The sequence below is a fragment of the Chenopodium album genome, chromosome 2 (assembly GCF_948465745.1).
Source record: "Chenopodium album chromosome 2, dcCheAlbu1.1, whole genome shotgun sequence".
Classification (NCBI taxonomy): domain Eukaryota; kingdom Viridiplantae; phylum Streptophyta; class Magnoliopsida; order Caryophyllales; family Amaranthaceae; genus Chenopodium; species Chenopodium album.
In genome coordinates this window covers 18,400,338-18,415,552 of record NC_137835.1, presented here as the reverse complement: position 1 = coordinate 18,415,552, position 15,215 = coordinate 18,400,338, and the positions used below count along the sequence as shown (strand labels likewise).

The following is a 15,215-nucleotide window of genomic DNA, read 5'->3' as shown; positions in this document are numbered from 1 at the left end:
CCGCCAATCATGTTGACGGTCGACGGCCTACCAACCCATATATCCATCCATCCATCTCTCTCGATAACTCAAAATCTCAACATGAAGTATTATTTCTTATTTTCAAGAATTATTAAATTTATAAATTAAGTTTCATAATTGATATTAGCTGTCACAACGTGAGGACTATAATGCATTAATGCCAGTCATATTCCAGGTCATCTTAATCAACGGCTCTTCTTTCATCTCTTTTACAATCTCTGCCGTTTGTTTCTGCTCAATCATATTCCACATTGTATTGTTGTATGCACCTCATTGTTTTTGGTTTTTAGTAAATTTATTTATTTATTAGTTGGTGCTTAGCTCTACCGTTGAGGAAGTTATGGTTGCATTTAGCAAACGTTACTCTCTCCGTTTTATATATGAATTATAATAACTATTTAAAACAAGATGAATGTAAAGAGACGAAGAGAGTGTATATCTCGTACTGTATTACATTCCAAAATGTTTGGAGAAATTGGCTTAGAATATTTAGGGGTATCGGAGTATTTTCATCTACTTAAATGAAGACAGTATTTGTAATTTGAGATGAAAAACTTTGTGCAAGTATTTAATAGAATGCCAGTTAATATAGCAAACCTGACATATAAGCGTAATCGGATGGATCTCACAACACTCTCGCTCATAGGGGGTCGTTCAAAATGTGAAAATGAGAATTTAAGGATTAAGGGTGTTTCAAAAGAATAAAAATATAAAAAGGTAAGAATTTCTCATATCCGATATAAGGCGGAAAATTCCAATTTTCCCGTAGTCATTTTCATTCACCCAAATGCCACAGGCATAGGGTTCACTCAATTTAGTTTGACTGTTTAAGGATACGAGTAAATTAGTGGGACTACAAAGAGCTAAAATTCAGCTCATCCAGCATAAAAAGACAGAAGTAAGATGCCTTAATATTACAGAACAGTCGTTATACCCGCAAATTAATTGAGACATACATGGGTATCAAATCATCAAAAGATTGCATTAGATCAACCTCATTAAGACTAGATACCCCTTCTAGGACACAGTCTTACCATTCATTATTTATTAAGAGAATGTACATAATTAATCATTATCGAATTTTCATTTCAACTATAATATATACCTCAAGTTTCCTTATTTCTAATTGTAAACCCGTGTCAAATTTAATCGTACAATAATAAATATGATTGTTGAAACAAAATCATGCAAACGACGAGACTATTTGTGGAGGATAGGTGTTACCGTCAGTAGATATTGTCTATATCAGACTCTTAACAACACGGTTTTTGAACCTTACATTCATCAGCAAGAACATAATTGTAAAATTAATTCAGAATAATGGTTCATCTGAAGCATAACAATTTGTAGATTGCTCATAAGAGTACAATGATGCAGAGTTGATTAAACTTCTGTTTCAGCTCGTAACTGATAGGAAGAACTATTACGACTGTATTACCAATTTACCATGAGAAACATAATACTACAAAAAATTTAATTTGATCTGATATGTTTCTAGTAAGTTATCAGACAGAAATAAAGCTTGCTTCTTGAAAGGTCGAAAAAACATATTTGAGCAATGAAAAATGCAGCACAGCCAGGTTGTTGACAGAAATACAAACGTTTATCATGTATGTATGCTGAATTGCCGCCAAGAGAGTAGTTCTAGCCTTGTAGGGGCATATGATATATACATTCAACCAGCGTGTGCAATACCAGATGTGAAACTGTAACATTTAGAACTTTATTTGGATCAAAAGCTCTTCCACAGCTTAACAAACACGATAAACTGTGACAGATTGCCTTTTTCTATCTCTAGATGGGCCATAGGCTATACAATTCTCATCATTTAAATTACTTCGATCTCATACCCTAAGCAAGACGTACTAGTAATAATTTATGGTTGAGAATGTACTTTCACCCCAGGCCAATGTTTGGATCATTAGTGTGTTACAGACTCAAGCAGCAGTAAATGTCAAGGGAGCCTTTCTGAACTAAGCACAAGGTTGCCTTAGGATGTTCTTACAGATATTTGTAACAATTTAACCAGCATGCACTGATAAATACAGTGAAACACAGAACCTATCAACAATATTGTCTGTATAAAATTTTACAGAAAATACTCACTATAATTCCAGAGCATGTTATTCCACCTGAAAGGCTGAAAGGACTTGCTCCTTATGTACATGCTTAAACTCTACGATAAGTATTATATATCTTAACAATAAGAACTTGTCACAAAAGCTTAAAAATGATCTGTTCTCATACTGCTCAATTTATAAAGTATCGAGCTATCTTATACATTTAAAATCTAAATTTATACACAAATCCAACAGCAGACATGATTGAAGGGAATTTCTGATTATAAAGAACTTCTACCATGTTTAGTCCTATGGCTCTGAAACATCAGAAAATTTATCTGAGGGGCTGTTAGTATCACACTATTACAAGTTTAGTGTACCTGCTGCTGCTCTATCACGTAATTAACAACACTTCACACCAGTAAATGATGCACTAGCAACTGACCAACTGCAATCAGTGTAACATATATATGATTTGACCGACTGCATTCTCTGTAACATATGATTTTGGCTTTACTTTTCAGCCCATCAATAAAAAATTCTCTTGGCTAAATCCCCTACAATCAAACTGCTCTAATTCTTGCAATAAGAATGAGGACCATGAAACTAAAAAGGAGAAAAATAAACCAAGGCTCACACATATTCCCTCTTGAATCGCTTCCTCAACCTTTTGTGGCGTGTCCCCATTACATCCAGCCCATCTACATCTCACTGTGAAGAGAACATGGTTACAATAAGTTTTTAATTAAATTATTATTTGTAAATTAAATTGTCAAAATAAAGGGAAGCATCAAAGACTATTCTCAACCACAATCTTGCTTTCATTTCCACTTATAAGTTGTACACAACAAAATCAATATGGGCTTAATAAAAGAAATAAATATTTACCAGGTAAGCCAATTATAGACATAAATGAATACTCTACCAGATACAACATAGACGAACAATGTGCAGCTATCTTCAGTACAATGATGTCTTCATTCAAACTATCACTAACATCAGTACTAGATAGAAGGAATAGATAACTTCTCTGTACCCCATTTACATTCAAGAGGCGTTACTTAAACAATTAAACCTTCTAAACTTGATTTCATCAGAAAAAGAATTTTCTTATAGTATTTTTAAACCACAAATGAGACAATCCTTTTGCTGTGATGAGCAGAAATGGCAGCAGAGTAAGAAAAAATAAATTTCATATAAATCAGCTCAGATATCAGCAGCAATCAGTTTCAGTATTCACATATTGGATTAAAACTACTCATAACCATGTTAGACACATGAGCACAAGAGCATGATCATGTTACCATCATCAGGATATCCAGCACGTACACCTTCTAGGAACGATAACAAGCTGCATTTGCATCACAAGGATTCTAAACAAAAAGATATGCAAGCATTAGGGAAATGAGTGACCATCTAACAGCAAACCTGTTACAGCCAAATAAGTTGAATGCAAGAAGTAACCGCCATGAAGAGCTGCATTGTAAACAAGATAAATTAACAAACCTGTATTGTAGAACTTGAATGTTTGTGTCTTCTACCAAGATCAACATTTCCTCTTTGCATCATCGCAACAAACTCGTTATAATCTATACGACCATCCTGCAAATTTTAATAATAATGATAACATCTAGTAAGACTACCAAGATACACAGATGAAACAAGAAATTTAAAGAAACAATTTGTTCTACTTGGTCAATGAATTGACTTGAAAGTGGCCCTTCAATTAATTAAAGAAGAATAGTAGAACATACTTTATCTTGGTCCGCTTCATTGATGATTTCTTCAACATGAACAACGTCCATGCCAAAATCCTGACATGCTTGTTGTAGTTCATCTTTTGTAATGTATCCACTTCCATCTTTGTCAAAGTAGGCAAAAGCTGCACATAGATGGTCTTCTTTGTCAACTCTGTGGAGATGCAACATAGCCGCGATAAATTCTCCATAGTCAATAGTCCCACTGTTATCAACATCTGCCTGCAGTTTCAAGATACATATGATTAGCCATCTTAAGGTATAGCCAATTTCAAAATATAGTCACAAAGTCGTCATAATTCTGAAGAGAAGTGATGAATGAGCAATAACTGCAGTTTTTATTGCAATAAGTATAATCTATGGAATGCATTAATCAGTATAATAGCTCAATGTATCAGAATTGTTGATTCTAATCCATTGTACCAAGGGAGTCTAAAATAAAAAACTAGATGCTTCTTACCTTGGCTCATTGCTTCGTTTGAGGTAAGGACAAAGAAGGTAATGATTTCATAACGGATACAGATATTTATTGACCTAATACCATGTGCTCGTGCTGACTGAAATTTATAAACTTGATAAACATACTTTGATGTTACAAAAGGCCATCAAATCAATATTGTTGTCAATTCATAATTCAGACCAAGATTTTTAAAAGCAAAAATAATACAGCAAAGAAGGAAAAGGCAAGCTAATGAATCGCTTAGGTTGGTCAATGTTTAATCATCCACACATTTGTTCACGATATAACTAGAATCATATTATCATGTTTAATCCTCTGTAGTCTTATAGGCTTTCTATCAATGTGATTTTGGAGGAATCTTATTATTATTTTTTTAAAAAAACCTCAAGCAGAAGGCAGATTTATTAAACTGTAATTTAGCCTCCAAACTTACAGATTGCATTAGATAATGAATCTCAGACTCTTCGAGGTTAGCTCCAAATCTTTTCAGCCCATTCTTGAGCTCTTCAAAAGTAATCTGCCCGCTGTTATCAGTGTCTATCATCTTAAACATCTCCTTGAGTCCTGCTATCTCTTCTTCTGAAAGCCTCTCAGCTATAACCTGTATATGAGAATATAACACTTTTGATAAATGGTGATTGTAAATTTTCACAATTTATGTCATACAACCTATTAAAGGTGCCAAGATACATACTCTAAGGGCCATTTTCTTAAGTTTATTCATGGCACAGAACTGTGTCAATCGCGAAATGACTGAGTGATCAAGAGGTTTGTCAGGAGCCAATCCATCAGCCATAATCCAGGGGTGGCCTGAAAGAGAATCAGGATCAAAAGTAAGCATCACAATAGTCAGCAATCATCAGGAGGTTTAAGTATTACAGCTGAAAAAATTAAACTTATATATGATTCAGGAGTTCAAAATTCTAAAATAACTTGATGAAGATGCATCAAAATATGCTAATTAATTTTTATTAACCATGAGCTTGGTAATGTTTTTACTTGATGATTTTCAAATTGGATATCAGCCATCTGGATTACTGATACCTCATACAGCTTTCAAGGAAGAACAAACATGATTATAAAAGTCGGATCAGACCTCCAAAACATGAAAAAAATTACTAGGTAATGGTCAAAAAAATAACAGCTCAGATAGAAATAACAAGTAACCAAGTCCTGCACACCCTTCATTAACTAAACACATTCATTTCACATCAACAACAAAGTATAGCACAATACGGACACTAACTGTTTCACGCTCGTGTATTGCTTTCATGTAACATCACTAATGTAAAGCTATATGTACTAACAATAATTACCACTACTGGCGTGAGTATAAAAAAAAAAACATAGTAGATTGCACATGAAGACAAGGGACTGTACAACAGTAGCAACGATAAAAACATAAGCAATATTGAAGAAAAGAGACTGCTGTATGGGATACCAAGATATTACATGAACAATGTTAGTTGCTTCTGTTTATTAAAACTGTCTTAGTTAGATATTTACGATCTAATATTAGCGCAAATGTCAGTGAGGGTGTACTGGTACAGTCAACATTTGTACATATATAAAACCATGTATCTTCCAAAAGAAGAGTGTATTAGAACTCTAAGATCTAATTTCCGGTGTAGCACTTACATAAAACTTCATGTGCAGTTAATCTTTTCTTAGGGTCCCTTACAAGCATTCTGCGTACCAAGTCTTTTGCACCATCCGAGATATTAGGCCATGGATCAGAAATAAAATCAAGATCACCATGCAGGACTTCTTCAAATATTTCCTCCTCAGTTTCTACATCAACAAAAGATTAAAGGTCATATAATATTGCTTCTGGTAGGAAAATCAAACTAACATACCATGATACCAATTAATCAAGGTAGAAAAAAAAAAGAATAAAATGATTGATTTATAGCTTATGACTTCTTACCTGCCCAGAAAGGAGGCACTCCACTTAGGAGAATGTAAAGGATCACTCCAGCACTCCAAACATCAGCCTCAGGACCATAACGTTTGCGCAATACCTCAGGTGCTACATAATATGGACTCCCTACCACATCGTTAAAGACATCCCCTAAAAAAATAACAATAAAAAAATCAGCATAGGACACAAAGAGGCAAGTTATGGTCCTCTGTAACAACAAAAGGCATCCAACAAAGAAATGGGAATTGGGGATATAACCAGCTCTAGTTATTTTATTATCGGTCCTAGGTAATCTTAACTTGCCTATACAAGAGGCTGTTCCATATCGAACCACAACAGATAGAGCTATAGCTATAGCTATAGCTATAGATAATTGTCTAAAGTACTGAATAAACTAAATTATTCTTAATAAACAGGAACATAATTCCAGGATAAGGGGTCGTTTTGAAATAACTTCTTAGGGCCACGGCCACATTATCAAGCTGAGAAAACTGACAGCACTTCTATGGAATGAATTCGAAAGAATACAAAGCCACACCATTTGCTGTGTGAAGCATAATTCTCTTGTGGAAAATAAACATGAATATTTGGAATGTTTATATTTTTTCTTCCAATGAATTCACAAGTTGTTTCCTACAGATGGTCATTATAAAGCCTTCTAGAGAGCTGGGGTGCAGCAATTCAAGACATATTTAAAACTGTTTCATCGTTATGCTGCTCTTTCTAGTAAAGCATGTCCAGACATTGATGCTGCTATATATACATTTTACTTTCGTGGCATAGTCATGATTTTATCTTTCCACAAAAGTTGACCTTTGACAAACAGAAGTTAAGACTACCATGTTCAAGACTCACAATCATGTTTGAAAGAAAGATCATACAAAACATTATTTGCTTGAGAGATTTGAGAGGTATATACCTGGCTTGAAAAATATTGACAATCCGAAGTCTATAGTTTTGAGAGGTGATTCCTCCTTCTCATCCACGAAAAGAAAATTCTCAGGCTTAAGATCACGATGCATGACTCCTAATGAGTGGCAGGCTTCAACAACACTAACTATGATCCTAGCAAGATTAGCTGCCTTCCTTTCTGTGTAATGCCCCCTCTTGACAATTCTATCGAAAAGTTCACCTCCAGAACAAAGCTCCATGACAACATGAATAGCCACGCCGTCTTCATAGGCATCATTAATAGTGATCACATTAGGATGCCCCTTCAAGTGATGCATAATCTGGATTTCTCTTCTCACATCATCCACGTCTTCCTTGTTAATCAGCTTTCTTTTCGCGATTGATTTGCAAGCATATTCTTTCCCAGTGGCTTTCTCCACACAAAGGAAGGTAGTACCAAACTGCCCATGTCCAAGTTTTTTCCCTAAAGAGTAAAATTCCTTCAGATTTCCAGTCTTTCTTCTTAAAACCGAGTGCACTTGCAGGCCTGCACTAGCCACCCTTTTCACATTTACAGGCCGCTTCTTGGTCTTTTCCTGATCTCCCCCATTAACATTTCTCTTTCGACTCTCTTGCCTTGCTATTTTACTCTCTTGTCTTCCCATCCTGCTCTCCTGCCTCCCCATTCTGCTGCTCTCCTGCCTTCCTAACCGGCTTTCTTGCCTCCCTACATGGCTCTCTTGCTTATTTACTCGACTCTCCTGCCTCCCTACTCGACTCTCTTGTCTATTCAACCGGCTCTCTTGTCTGCCTAATTTACTGTCAATCTTCACTACCTCAGGTGGCTTAAATTGCACATCTATTGACCTATCTTTTCCTTTGATATCGCCGTTTGCCCCATCTCCAATTGTCTGATTTGGTGGCTTGCACCAAAACCCAACCTGAATAAGCTTCGAAATGCAGTTGTTCCCCATCTCATACTAAACACAACCCCTTCTCCCACCTCGCCGCTCAATAACCAATATCTGTTTGTCTTATGATCACCCAAATGGGTTCAGGGTTTTTCATATCAAGATGATGTCAAGAACCAAATTCTTGCAAACTCATTCGCGCCACAACTCAAACACCTTATCTGCTATTCAACCATGAACATTAATATACACAAATCAATGGTGACATTGCATTTCCCTAAAACGATATCGATGATCCAGAAATATAAACCCTATAAAAACAATCCAAATTTGACAAAGTTGCAGAAAATAATCAACCCCAAATGCAAAGCACAATTTTGGAGGCAAATCAGGGTGAAAGATAAAAATTGGAAAAATTAAGACAAAATCTTAACAACCCACATTGAGAAAATGATCAAATTTTCATAAAAAAAACAACAATTCAAAGCCTGGATCTCCCAAAAACCAAGAATTTATCTAATGTGATTGACAAGATTTTCTTTAAGAAGCGGAATTTATTTTGGAGGGAAATGAAACAGGTGCAAAAAAAAAAAAAAAATCAATGTGTTAAGAAAAAAATCGAAATTGAACAAGAATTTAATCGTTTTGGGGGAAATGTAAAACAGGGTTTTGAAAATTTGATGTAATTTCCAGTTTTTTGGGGAAAAGAGAGAAAATTGGAGAAAGAAAAAGAAAAGGTAATATTACAGTTTTTTCTGTTAGAAAGCTTTCAAATTCCAACGACGTGGCTTCAGTTAACATTCTGGAAAATCTAACGGCCAGGAGATGTGGGTTTCAGAGATCAACGGTGATTGTTGCAGTTGTATAGTAAAATTTATTTATTGGGTTCATTTTTTTACTCAAATTACAGCCATGTTGCCGGCCTTAATGCCAGCTGAAGATGAGATCTTCTAGGGAATTCATATACTATGTAAATAATTTATTTTAGTGTCGTGAGATAAAGAACAATGATTTGAGCTTAAACGACGTTTGATCAAAAAATGATTATCAATCTCCCAAACTTTAATCAACTAAGTTAGAAACATGAGACACCTAACTTTACTTATATTGCTTTGTGTATCACAATTTTTACAAAATGATGCATTAATGGACATAATTAACATTTATACTACTCAGTATAAAGTATGAACCATAACATGATAGGTTTATCCTTAGAGGACGTTTGGTTAGTGTATTTTTTAGATTGAAAACGGATTCGATTAAACCAATATCGTTACCGTGTGTTTGGTTTGAATGCATGGTAATAATTCCCATTACTTAAGGGTAATGATTACCCTTGATTTATTACCTCTAAAAAAATTGGGGCGACAAATATCCTTACCCTCCTCTTAACAAATACCCTTTCTATGGTTAAACCAAACAAATGAAAACGCAATATCTAAATGATTCCTTTCTCCCCACTTAATTGATCGCTTTCCACTCCGTTTTCACTTTTCGAACCAAATGCCCCCTCAATGTAATACAAGTACTCATATATCATATACTTAGTATTGAGATCAGCACGATTATTCAGCTTTACTGGTCTGTTTTATCAATTATTTATTGCTATCCAGAAGCATTTTGCAAATTTACTGCTTGAAAAAGTCAGGAAACATGGCCTCACGTCGATAAGCCATAAAAAATAAAGTGAAAAAAAAAAGACTTAGAATGCTTCCAAGTACAGAAAATAAGTTGACCATGCCCATGTCTACAAACTAATCTTTTAGTTCTTTTAAAATCAACTTAATTAGTTAATTAGCACCAAAAAAGATGAAAGAACTAGATCATAAGCTTTGCCTACCAAACGAGGGACAAGCTTGCTAAAGACCAGCCCTCCACATCTCTGGCACAATCTTTAGGTCAACAATCATTCTTGCAAACTGAAAACAAAAAACCTAACAATGCATAAACTGTACAATAACCGAGCTGATATTCATGCGTTCATGATATTTATTGTTTTGCTACGAAGTATAGCATACATGTCCTTTAGTTTCTAACGTCAGAATAGAAGGTGTGGAAAAAAAAACTCGTTAGAATCAGACATCCCTAGCCAGTCCAGTGAGATCAACATTCCCAGAGTCTGAGCTGTTTGGAATTGTCTTTTGTTCCTTCAGAATATGGCCATCGATGGGTATTTCCTGCCTCCTTGGTGATGATGAAGACCCCCCAAATATAGATGGATCATCCATTAAGCGGGAGAACTCATTTCTCATCTCCTCAGCAGCTTCAAAGAAACGGCTGATACCCCCAAAGAAACTGCGTTCCATAGCCTCAATATCACTGCGGAGTCCAGGGAATTCAAAGGGTCGCATCATATCATTGGATGGGAAAAATGACTCTTTCTTCATCTCATCAGTCACATCTTCTTCTGTGTAATCTTTGTTTGATTCCACAATCTCAGTAGGCCTGTATTTTACAGTTTCAAGTAAAATAGGCAAAATATGAGCCACAATACAAGGGACAGTTACACAAATACAACATTGACCCTATGCCTTAGGGTCTTAAATTATCATCCACTAGCCGACAAAAAGTCAAATCTGTTGTTCTTGATAAAATTATAAGAGTGGTGCATAAGACATCAAACGGCTGAAAATTCAGGCAATTTAAATAAAATGGTTGCTCAAATTTTAAAATCAACTTCCCCATTAGAGCAATTAAAAAATGACCAACTTCAGCCTTGTTGGAGTAAATTAAAAGGTCATTGTCAATCATAAAAATTGATAGAATTCTCTGGAGATCTAGAAAGCCCAAAAAAAAAAAAAAAAAAAAAAAAAAAAAAAAAAAAAAAAAAAAAAAGGTAATATAAAAATTAGAAAGCCCCCATTATGGCAGAGTATTGAAGCAAGATATACACAACCCTGTCCTAGTAATCTACAGTAACATAGAGGCAGCTTCCATTAGATTTTAGATAGGTATCTTCTGGCTACTCCAGATATACCAAATTATTGGACATAACAAAGAAACACTTCAGTCAGTCAATTACATGTTCAAAAGCTAAAAAACTGATCACCCAGACGGATAAAAAAGTTTTTGATACCAGCACAAAAAAAAAAAAAGCAATGGTTTATCCTGCGGCTTAAATATCAAATCTGCATACCAATAAGTTCCAATCTCTAAGCCAAACAGATAGGATTCATCAGTGTAACTACTCATTAATGCATCAGTAGTAACAGGAGGACTCAATAGGCCAAACACTCTATAAAGATGATGCTTGATGACATTGGACACAAGCAAGACTAGGGAGGTTAATAGTTATAAACTACCAAGCTCGACTTGATCAAAGCACAAGGCAAAGCTCTCCAATTGAGCTCAGGTTCAGCTTGAGATTTTAAGGAGCTAAGCCCCAACCAAGCTTGGCTCAGCGTGATAGTTTGTGAGCAGAAGTTTTAGTAATGATAAAAAATTCATAAAACATATTTTATGGCTAATAAATATACTAATGACTCTTTATAATTGGGGCTTGACCGCTTAAAGACAAATATATAAGAATTTATGTTTACCAAGAAAGATATAATGTGGTAAAAGTTTAAAATAAAATCATCTTAAATAGGATAAAAAGAAGGGTTAATTATGGTGTTTAGCTTCGTTGGTTCATCAACCTGAACAGGCTATTGCAAGCATGTCATGCAACCAAGAAATATGGACAAGCAAGCACTCTAAGAGACTAAATTCAGATCCATCAAATCTGTTAAACACCTCTTGGAGCTTAAAAATGCTGGTCAAATCTATGGGCAATATTCATGCTCATTAAGAGTCCTGACACAATGAAAGAATTCATCACCAAAGGAAACCCCTTAAGCTTTAGTTAAATTCAATTCAAAACTACCGAGTGTAAATGCAAGTGATAAATAAGACCTTCTAGACTCTCAAGTTATGAAGCAGGGCCTAATTGGACAAGTTCTAGTGAAATATTTTTTTAAAAGTAGTTGATGAGGATAATTTTGTGCCACGGGTTCCAATTCCCAAGCCAAGGAAACTCTAATTTGCATTTGATAAAGCACTGGCTTGAATTGCAATAGCAAGATTTTACTCAGATTATGTCTCGCATCAGTAGAGAATCAAATGATGGAATCCTTGGGGACATTTAAGAGAAAAAATTAATTTTGGTGTCAATGTTCAAAGTGAATCTGGGCCTTGGCATCTTTATCTTGGGTTGGGTCTTTGAGCTTCAGATCCAGCTGGCAATAAGCTCAGGCCGAACTTATAGATTGGGTGCCAAGCTTGAGCCAAGCTCAACATATCAAGATTGGTGAGCTTTGAGCTCAAGCAGGAGCCTTACCCAGAGTACATTCAAGCTGAGGCAAGCTTACTTAAAAGCAATCTTAACTTGGCTCGTTAACACTCCAAATCCAGAAATCATTTAACAGCTCTCAAACACAAAATAATACAGAGTACAGAGCACAAACAGGGAAAAGTGTTTGCATTCTCGTTAAAATAACATCAACACAGACCATGACCATTCGAAACACCCATTCCCTTCACATAAGAAAACCTGTTTCACTCTTCCAAGCAACGCAGACTAAAGCCTTACTAGGAGCATGCATGGAAATCATACGGTTGGAAAGGCAAGGAAAAAAAGCTCAATTTTGTCTAGCAACAAACGAAAATATTTAGTTGAAGAATGGGTTCTTTCCCAGAAGGCCAGCGCCTAAAACACATGGAAATTTATGCAATTAAGTTGCTATGAAACACATAAATCACTTAGAAATTTGGCATAGTTATATGTGCACACAAGGGTAAAGGAGTTGAAGGCCACAGAAATATACGTAAAATGTAATCAAGGTGATAAAGTTCACATTTTTCTCTCTTAAATTATCATCTTTAAGACTTTAACACGCGTATAAATTCCCTTATTAACACCACAAGTTCCTAACCTTGGCTATTAGAACATGTTCTCCCAAAATCTCTTATCTCTCATGGCATAGCTCAAAGTGATCAGCTTTTTGAGCAAGTGTTGCAGTTCATTTTTCATAGATAAAAACTAATTCTTAAAAAAGTAAAAGACCCCTGAACACCACCACAAATATGGAAAAGGTTCTGTATACATCCTATTGAAACTGCCTTGGATTATAGCTGAAAAATCCCAAATGCAACAATTTTCCAAAATATAAATGAAACTGAGTAGTTCTTTGGAATTAAAACACTCTCAAAGGTTGCATATTCACGCATGCCCAATATAATTTCTTTGAGCATCCACACTTCCACAAAATAGAAAATTCATTCAAGTACAGTTAATTTTACTTCCAGCCCATCAACCCAAAAACAATACAGAAGGTTTTCTCGCTCTTAATTCCATTTCTTTTCTCTGTGAAAGAAAAATGAAGTCCATGGATTTTATCAAATGCAGCCAGCGAGTTCACTGTTCTTAAAAAAAGCTTTAATAAAACAGTTCATCTAGCATAAATGAAAGTAACAGATTGATAAATTGGTTCTAAATACCGAACTACCAACAAAAACTTCCATCTTATGATTGCATATAGTAATTGGTCTAATAATGAGATTTCAATATCTATCGCTAAGTAATCAAATACATGAAATCCATCACTATATCTCACAGTACAGACCCAGATTATTACTTCTCTAAAAGCGGTCTGAGTCACGAGCTTAATCACATATCAGCACAAATGATCTTCCCAACATAATTATCAATCAGGCTCAGCTTGTTTGACTAGAAAACCTTTACCTAAGTCCATGTAACACATCTTACTAATTCGCAACTCCTAAATCATGTAAAGGTATGCAAATCACATATAATCAAATTCAAAATAGCCATTAACATCAGCAATTTCTTCAATTGCATATAATAGTTGTTAAATTTTCGGCAATATTTTTCACCAAATCAGATGATTCAAACAACAAGTGATTTGTACTCATATCAATGCAATCACAACAGCAAAAAAAAAAAAAAAAAAAAAAAAAAAAAAAAAAAAACCGACCGAAATCAAATTGCGAGAAATTCAGGAATCCAAAGCAAACAAAAAAAATAAAGAAAATTTATCAAAAATCAGAGAATGGAGGAAGAGAGAGACTGACTTTCCGACGCAATCCTTGAGAATTTTCTCGGTTTTCTCGCATTTTCTGACGAATTTACCAGGCTCAACTTCCTCAGTGTTGCATTTGGATTGCACAATTTTCCTAGTCGAGCAACGATCGGATGATTCGGAGCTAGGGTTAACTTTAGGGTTTTTGAATTCTGCTATATCGAATGAATTCGAGTGATTAGGTTCGTCGTCGTCGTCGTCTCTCCAAACCCACCCCATTTTTCCTGTAGAGAGTTCTGTTTTTGTTTCTTGGCGCACAATCTAGAACACTCAAACCCAGTTTTTTTTTTTTTTTTTTTTTTTTTTGAAGGAAACCATTCTTTCTCTGATAATGGTATTTATACTTGGTTCTCTCAGAGGCGGTCTGTGTACAAGAGTGCTATGGTCATTTCACTCATTTGATTAAATATCGAGGATTCTCTGCTTTGACTTAACTCTATTAACACTTTTCCCTATAACCATAGGTATCAGTTTTTAGCTGATTGATATAACTGGTTTTACTAGCTGACTAGATGTAAGTCCGTGTGATGCACGGTTTTTAAATATATTATTTTGTATATTTTTTTTGTAATTTCTTAATATTTTTTGTTTTTATTTTCTATTCTATTATTTTAACATTAATTTAAGGTAAAATATTTTGTTAAGTTTTAAATTATTCTTATTTAAATTTTACGTATATAGAATTTGAATATATAAATTGAAATAAATATTATCTCATTCATCGGATAGTTAGATAAATTCCGTACGATGCACGGTTTGTTTGAATTTTAAAAAATAATTTACAATAAGTTTTAAATTATTCCTATTCAAATTTTACGTATATAGAACTTGAATTTATAAATTGATTGATAAAATCATTAAATCAAAATATATTTTTTAAATTCTAATTATTTGTTAAAATAATATAAATCCTAATGTAAAAGATAATAAAAAAGATATTTTTTGTTTTTTTTTTTTCATAATTTAAATCTTAAATTACTATTTTTTTGTTTTCAATTCTCAAATTTCATTTGTTAATTTTTTTTTTAAATGGCGATGAAAATTTAAATTCAAAATTAATATATAAATCTAATTTTTCATTGGTCGAAATATTACTTTTGCTTATGTGGCGTGC

At 34.4% G+C, this 15,215-nt stretch overlaps 2 protein-coding genes across 2 annotated transcripts; both read right to left on the bottom strand.

The window, feature by feature from the left end:
• Positions 1 to 2,593: 2,593 nt before the first annotated feature.
• LOC145583980 (calcium-dependent protein kinase 26-like) lies at positions 2,594 to 8,124 on the bottom strand. The gene is made up of 8 exons (XM_081640925.1): positions 7,139 to 8,124; positions 6,226 to 6,369; positions 5,937 to 6,089; positions 4,993 to 5,108; positions 4,732 to 4,899; positions 3,836 to 4,060; positions 3,588 to 3,683; positions 2,594 to 2,792 (listed from the first exon to the last, which is right to left on the bottom strand). The coding sequence occupies exons 1-8, from the start codon at positions 8,082 to 8,084 to the stop codon at positions 2,790 to 2,792; spliced, it is 1,851 nt and encodes a 616-aa protein (XP_081497051.1). The 5' UTR covers positions 8,085 to 8,124; the 3' UTR covers positions 2,594 to 2,789.
• Positions 8,125 to 9,941: 1,817 nt separating this feature from the next.
• On the bottom strand, positions 9,942 to 14,423 carry LOC145597024 (fra a 1-associated protein-like). Its single transcript, XM_081653207.1, has 2 exons — positions 14,094 to 14,423; positions 9,942 to 10,466 (listed from the first exon to the last, which is right to left on the bottom strand). The coding sequence occupies exons 1-2, from the start codon at positions 14,318 to 14,320 to the stop codon at positions 10,097 to 10,099; spliced, it is 597 nt and encodes a 198-aa protein (XP_081509333.1). The 5' UTR covers positions 14,321 to 14,423; the 3' UTR covers positions 9,942 to 10,096.
• Between the last annotated feature and the right edge of the window lie 792 nt (positions 14,424 to 15,215).

Coding starts and splice junctions, on each gene's coding strand:
- LOC145583980 (XM_081640925.1), bottom strand. CDS start 8,084: ATGGGGAACAACTGCATTTCGAAGCTTATTCAGGTTGGGTTTTGGTGC. Junction 6,370..7,138: donor GTCAATATTTTTCAAGCCAG/GTATATACCTCT, acceptor TTATTTTTTTAG/GGGATGTCTTTAACGATGTG. Junction 4,061..4,731: donor TTCATTATCTAATGCAATCT/GTAAGTTTGGAG, acceptor TTGAAACTGCAG/GCAGATGTTGATAACAGTGG.
- LOC145597024 (XM_081653207.1), bottom strand. CDS start 14,320: ATGGGGTGGGTTTGGAGAGACGACGACGACGACGAACCTAATCACTCG. Junction 10,467..14,093: donor CTCAAGGATTGCGTCGGAAA/GTCAGTCTCTCT, acceptor TGTAAAATACAG/GCCTACTGAGATTGTGGAAT.